At 38.2% G+C, this 7,011-nt stretch overlaps 1 protein-coding gene across 2 annotated transcripts; it reads right to left on the minus strand.

Moving 5' to 3' along the window:
• Window positions 1-540: 540 nt before the first annotated feature.
• LOC145592927 (uncharacterized) lies at window positions 541-5,089 on the minus strand. 2 transcript variants are annotated; one of them, XR_014102503.1, is made up of 8 exons: window positions 4,733-5,089; window positions 4,458-4,631; window positions 4,274-4,366; window positions 4,123-4,191; window positions 3,519-3,725; window positions 2,380-2,505; window positions 2,029-2,266; window positions 541-845 (listed from the first exon to the last, which is right to left on the minus strand). XR_014102503.1 is itself a non-coding variant. In XM_081649447.1 (7 exons), the coding sequence occupies exons 1-7, from the start codon at window positions 4,982-4,984 to the stop codon at window positions 2,105-2,107; spliced, it is 1,083 nt and encodes a 360-aa protein (XP_081505573.1). In that variant the 5' UTR covers window positions 4,985-5,089; the 3' UTR covers window positions 1,831-2,104. The 2 variants fall into 2 exon arrangements, 1 of the variants encoding a protein (XP_081505573.1); XM_081649447.1 differs by lacking the exon at window positions 541-845 and having other exon boundaries at window positions 1,831-2,266.
• Between the last annotated feature and the right edge of the window lie 1,922 nt (window positions 5,090-7,011).

Genomic DNA, 7,011 nt, shown 5'->3' on the forward strand with positions numbered 1-7,011 from the left:
AATAGCATGGCTCTTGCATGGTTCCTGTCATGAAATTTAAATGTATAAGGATTATGGATTAACTGGTTGGTGTAATGTACATTTTGTGCAAACCAACTCCAAAATTAAATTAATATAACCTTCAGACGAGACTTATTACATCCAAAATTAAATGTATAGGTGAAGAGAGAGATAATTATGATAATGCAAGTTCACCTAAATTATGAATGCGGCTGGAACAGAGCGTGGTGGCTCTAGGCCAGTCCACCGTGGCTGTACCCTGCTATGCCATCCATCCCATAAGCGCTGCACACAACGCAGCACAGCCACAGGCCAAACATATCAAGACACATCATTCGACATGCCATCTTAAGTTCTTAACCACTATTTTTTATTTTGTATAATTTTTTGGATACAATGCCGGCCACTCGGACCAGCAGGCTATCCTTCTATCATGCCATTCATCCCAAAAGACAGCCCCACCAAGGGTGCCTCATAAAAGCAGGTTAGCACTTTGCATGAGAAAGACAGATGAAGGTTGTCGAGAAGATCCAAATCACATACAAAGTAGCTAATAGTTGGCCAAATAGCCATATCTTTTGATATTTTAGAGCATAACATTGTGTACTCTGTTGCGACACCCTAATATTTTCCAGGATCTCAAACACAAGCTACAATATGAGCAGCTGCTTGAGAAAGTAGACATGCAAAGGGGATGAAATTTTAAAAGAAGCTAATACATATTCTCCCCCTTATTACATCATGCATTATATGGAAATATTATAAGTGGCATTTCTAAGAACTCTATTATTTATTACATTATCTTCAGAGCTCATCCTGCCCATATTACTTCCTTGCTAACTCACCTGCACCAGAGAATGAATAGCACAAATTAAACCCCAGACACATATAAAGACCACTTTTTCCATGTAGAGCACAAATAACTTAGAACAAGTACATATGCAGCAGTGTCATAGAATTTCCTAGACACAAAGACTGCTTTTTCAATAATTAACACAATTAACTTAGAACAAGTACATATGCAGCATCATTGAATTTGTTTGATCAGTTAAAACATTCAAGGCACGAGAAACAAAGATAGTAAAGACAACATAAGACCAAGCGGGGTAGGAAACTGTTACATGGATCAAAATTGGTGGCACACTTGTCAGGGAGCTGCAAGGCCATGCTTCGATCAACACCAGATATAGGGGGGCCATTGACAAGCACACATAAACAAGGCTGACCCAAAGTTTTGATGGCATTACAGCATGTCTCGCTTGGTGGGATAGGGCTTAATGGGGAAACGGCAGTCCTGCATGGTATTAGCTGCACCAGTGCTGAGAAGAACGTATTGTTACAGGTGTGCCCTTGGCCCTGCCTTACCATCACTGACATGATTAACATCATGACCACAAAAGAAACAAAAGCCTTGTCATGGCAATGGGGTAACTTCATGATTCAACTAGAGTGAAAATTCCCTTCAGCAGTAGGATGCATACAAGGGTTTGAATCAATGGGAATCAAATTAAATATAAAGGAGAGTTGACATTCACTCATGCCAATGTGCATCTTCATCCTACCACACATCAGCATTTTGATGCTGAGTTCCTCCAACTGTACTCCTAAGTTATCACATCAATCGTGCCTACCCTAGAACAGTTTGAAAACCCAAATTCCGTGACTGCACACTTCATATGCAATGCACTCGCACATCTAGGGGATCAACCCACCTCAAAAAGGTAGACAGGATAAAAATTGGGGAAGAGACATCCATAAATTTTCATACAAGCTATAACTCAAAATCATAGTAAAAGAAACTAAGACAGAAAAAACACAAGTACGCAGAAATAAAATGCATGTCAGTGATGTCACTGCCTTCTGAAGTCAGCTTTTGAACAAATTTCATCCACCAATTATCACAAATTTAACAATTTTGGTAAATTATTGGTTCTTAGAGATACAAGCCTCAAGGAACAACAAGATAATAAGATAACCACTTAAAAACACCTCGTCCATGCAAGATGCCCTCAAATAACAACCCCTCACCTGGACATCTGCTAAAAAATCTTCAGATAATGTTTCATGTTTGTAAGTTGGATAGTATCAACATGTTCTGCTCGGACTACGTTGAAGAATCTCTTTTGTTTCCTTTTAGATTAATCACAGCAAGCTCCTTTTCAACAAATTCCCCGGTACACAAGGGAGGATACATACTTGCTAGTGCAGAGTTAGCAAAATGGCCTAATGGCTTTAGTACAGCATCTGATGCAACATGTGCAAACAACTGAGACACATGAGCACAAGAAATTTCTAATTAGAAAAATGCTAACCTCTTCAGTCTTCACTACAGAAAGTTTGCATTAAACTATTGTATGAATAATAAGGCTGTCTACTCACAGTTGAAGATACCCTCCACAGACTGCGCCTTTGTTCGGATGCTAACCTAATTGCTTCAAGAGTCCTTTTGGTCACAACAACCTCATGCATTCCGGCAATGCATTCGCCACCAGTTAGCCATTCAATCTGCAAATACATTCATGTGATATGAAACTGCAAGCGTCAAAAAATTGGTACAGCTAAGTGGAGTAATTGAGTAACAACATTCACAACTTCTGAACAAAATACATCAATAAAGAAGACAAAATTGACCCACAGAAAAATAGAGGTTCACTCAGAAAACTGGCTAATAATGTAATTCCAAATGGCATTGCTATTAGATTACCAAAGCATTAATGAAGTCTATATTGTTTCTGTAGAAACGGTCGAAACATGAACGTAATTCTTTATTTTACATGAATGGATTGTATGAAGTCTAAATAAGCTTATACTTCACTTATTTTTTCTTTTTTTTTCTTTTCTTTTTTTTTTTTTTTTTTTTGTATGAAGACACTGATTTGTTAGTAATTACAATTCACTTGTCGTCAAGTCAATATACCCAATAACCCACTCTCACATTACCAGTAAAAGATAATCTAACTTGTACATTTGATCATTTAGTTGCATGTGGAATATAAGATACATAGTAAATGAAAGAGCAACAGCCAAACTAAACACATTTAAACGTCTAACAGTTTAATGGAAAAGAAACCGTGGGCCCCTTGCATCTTGGCTCAGGAAACCAGAAATTAAGTAAAACATTTAGACTTGCAATGTAGGTAAACGCGCAAAGCAGTAGGATATCCTTTGAAACAGACTACTTAATTAACCATATAGCAATTTAATCAATTAAAACTCTAATTAATACAAAAACAGCCTTGCTGTAAAATTGCAAAGTGACAATTTTCCAGGCGAAAGGAGAATTAGTGACCTGTTAGTCTATTACTGCTAGAACAGTAATATACAACAGTTGTCAGCCCTGACAGAAAATCATAGGCAGCTTGCCAGTGAAGCCTAGAAGTTTTCATATATGTCCATAGTTAGAGGATTGGGGTAGCTTACAATTTTCTTCTCTAGGTAATTTCTGTTAAGCCCAAACTATGCACCCCAAAAAATGAAGAAATAGAATATTGTCAATGTGCATGTTGTATCTGCCTTACCTGTTTTCCAGTCTGAATAAGAAGGCATCCAACAGGAACTTTGACTTCCACCTTTTCTCCATTTCTGAGCCAAATGTTCAAACCTGGAAACCTACTCCTCCCATGGATAGTTAAGAAGTTAAGGTCGTAGTGATATCCTGCAAATACAGTCCCCTCCTGTCCGTGATGATGAAGGTCACTACCCGTTGGAGCAAGAAGGTGAGGCCCCTATGTCCCAGGAAGGCAGGAATCAGTAAACAGTCCAATAAGAAAAGCATATCATACTTGAATGCAATTTTGTAAATACCACTACACAGGGGTATACAAAATGATTGTTCGACAGTAATGTGAACATGGAATATCATACTACCAACCTTAAACATATTTTCTGTTAAATTTCAATTAACAATGTGTTTGGATAACAGACATTGGAAGGAAAGGGAGAGAAAGCAAGTGATGGATTTATTCCCCTTGTTCGAATATGGAATTGGGGAAAAAGAAGTGGAAGAATAAGGTGAACCCAATAACCTTCTCCTCATTGGAAGGATTTGGAGGGAAAACGCGAGCTCAATCCTCACCTCACAAGTCAGTCAGTTTGCAAAGTGGTAAAAAAAAGGTATAATACCTGCTTCATCAAAGAAGTGAAAGCATCCTTAGGCAAACCAAATCCGATAGCAGCCATTTCTGCAACAACCTGGTACAATGGAAGGTAAATAGGGTGAAAGAGTACAGAAAAAGGTAAGCACCATAGAAACATGATCACCAAGAGCGACAACCTCTATAGCTGATATCATTTTAAGACCCCATGAATCCATGGTTTCTTTCCATTCAGGGAATCCTTCAGGAATTACAGGCTCAGCATTTAATTCCTGTAATGTCATACAAGCAGAATTGAAATCGAAATCGAAACCAAAATTGAAATGGGTGAAATAAAATCAAGAGAAAGAAGCAAAGGCAGACCTTGAAGCGAGTATTCGACGGACGAGGACCAATCCTCCACATATATCTCCACTTAGGATCAGGCCCAGTTGGAGTAGATGGCTGATTTTGGGGCGACATAGCTTTAAGATTCTGTTGCATTTCTGCATCCACCAAACTTCGAGGGACTTCAACTCCTTCGGGCGTAACTCCAACCTAAAAGATGATCAACCCAACAAGCGAATCAATCCAATGAAAGACAACAAAGAGATCAATTGAATGAAAGACAAGGAAAATAATGGAATGAATGAATGAACCTGGTAATGCAAAAGAGGGCGTTCTTGAAGGCGCTTGAATTCCGGGGTTTGCTCGAAATACTTCTCCATCATGTCAAGAAAACGATCATTGTCTTGAGCAGAACATCTGGGATCTTTCACCAGTAAAGCTCCTGTCTCCTGCAGTGTCCGGCTAACCTCCAAACACAGCTTTTGCATTTCTGCCTCATTGCCATTCCCGCTTTGAGCCCACTCCAAGTATGGGTTCAGATCTATGACTGGGAATTTCTCCATTTCCCTCTCAATCTCAGTTGAACCACCACTACACTCAACTATAATAAAAGTGAAAGGCTTGAAGAGAAAATGAAAGCAAAGGGAGGATTAGAGGAAAGATTAATGACACCAATATGAAAAGTTACAATTCCGTAATACACCTACTAATCCGCTCTTTTTTTATGTAACGAAACTGCCTATGTCACCAGTTCAAGGAGTTCTTTTTGTAGAACAAGTTTTCGTAAAAATAAGGCCATGTTCACTCCACCTTATTTTTTGATTAACTAAAATTATTTTTACTGAAACACCTAAAGTGAAATTATTTTTATTGAACTGAAATTAATTTTGCTGAATTAAAATTATTTTTACTGATTTTCTATTATAATTCTTCTCTACGAAAACCGGATTTTACTGAACTGAAATTATTTTTACTGAACTGAAATTAATTTTACTGAACTGAACTTATTTGTACTGAACTAAAATTATTTTTACTTAATATTATTTTTTTAAGGTGAAGTGAACATGGCCTAATTGCTAGACTTTGTAAACCTCTAAGACCATCAACAATTATCCATATTATAATTGTAGAGTTTTTTCCCGACTTTTAACCATAACTCTTCAATCTTTTTTTTTTCAAATGGGGAGAAAAAATATTTTTTTTCAAACAAAAATTCCTTAGATATCTAAAATTCCATACAAATACTCCTACATACATATCACCTCCTAGTTTGAAGCAATTGCTGTTTGAAGCCATCCCACCCAAATTCTACGCATCAGTAGTGGAAAATTCATATTTTACCGCATTACATATGATACATCAATATCAAGATCACCATTGCAATCGTGTAATTGTACTCAATTGGCACCTTCTCTATAAGAAGTAGATTAGGAAAAAAAAAAAGAATAATGCATTGATAAAAATCCAAATAAACATTTTGTCAAAAAAAAAAAAAAAAAAAAAAAAAAATTCAAATAAACATCATTTCCACATATAAAGAGAACTATTAGAAATGAAAGATTTTTCATTATATTGCACAAAAGAGTAATCATATTTAACAAAAGAAAAATGTCAAAGCCTATTATAGAGTATGGTGCATAGATTTGTATCTCTATTCTAATTAATGGTGTAGAAATTGTAGACAAGTGGCAAATGAGAGAAATACGCAAGGATGGTCAGTCGGTTTGCAAGAAGTAGCTCGCCAACATGGAGGTATTCTTTGTAAACCGAAATAAAGAGAATAAAACACTTAGGGGTCATTTGGTTGGGGTTAATGATCTGTTTGTTTGTCATTTTTTTCATTCCCTTTACCTATTTTTATTTTTGAGTTTACCCAAAATCCTTTTACATTGATTTTCCATCTCCACTTTTCCATTCCCTTTCCTAAGCCACCCTACACACAGCAGCCACTACCTTACCCAATTACCCCCACCGCATAGCCCCCTAGCCGGAGCTCACCCAGTCCTCACCAGAGATCGTCCACTCCTCGCCAGCACTTGCCACACCTCCCCCATCTCCAATCTGGAACCCGTCGCACCTCCCCCTCCCCTCCCCACGCAAAATTCTCCCCTCCCATAAAACCTTTACTCGCCCACGAAAAAGCTTAGAAAACCATCCTCGTCTGGTCGTCCCTATAAAACTGACAACCGTCACTTCCCTTACCCTAACCGCTAGGGTTTTGAGGATAGGGAAGTGACGCCAGCGGTTTAAGGGGATAAGGATGTTTTTCTAGGGTTTTTCGTGGGCATGGAAGGTTTCGAGGGGAGGAAAGGGCGACAAGGGGTGGGGAAGGTGCGATGACGGGCAGGGTAGGATGGGGGAGGTACGACAACGAGCGGCGGGTTCCGGTGAGTTGGTGGCTGGGCGGTGGAGTGGTTGGAGAAGTGGAAAAGAGGCGTTGTGCGGTGGTGGTAGTGATTGCCTTTGATTTTTGAAAACAAATAACATACTACATGGAAAGAATTTCATTCCATTCTCTTTCATACCATTCCGTTTACTCCGTGCAAACTAAATGGCCCCTTAAAGTAGTTTCAATGTTTCCATTTTCAAA

This window comes from Chenopodium album, chromosome 18, assembly GCF_948465745.1.
Source record: "Chenopodium album chromosome 18, dcCheAlbu1.1, whole genome shotgun sequence".
Lineage (NCBI taxonomy): Eukaryota > Viridiplantae > Streptophyta > Magnoliopsida > Caryophyllales > Amaranthaceae > Chenopodium > Chenopodium album.

Excerpts from the sequence above, each read along its gene's own strand:
- LOC145592927 (XM_081649447.1), bottom strand. The coding sequence starts at position 4,984 with ATGGAGAAATTCCCAGTCATAGATCTGAACCCATACTTGGAGTGGGCT. Across the intron at positions 4,632-4,732 it reads GCCCTCTTTTGCATTACCAG|GTTGGAGTTACGCCCGAAGG; the intron begins GTTCATTCATTC and ends ATCATCTTTTAG. Across the intron at positions 4,367-4,457 it reads CGTCGAATACTCGCTTCAAG|GAATTAAATGCTGAGCCTGT; the intron begins GTCTGCCTTTGC and ends ATGACATTACAG.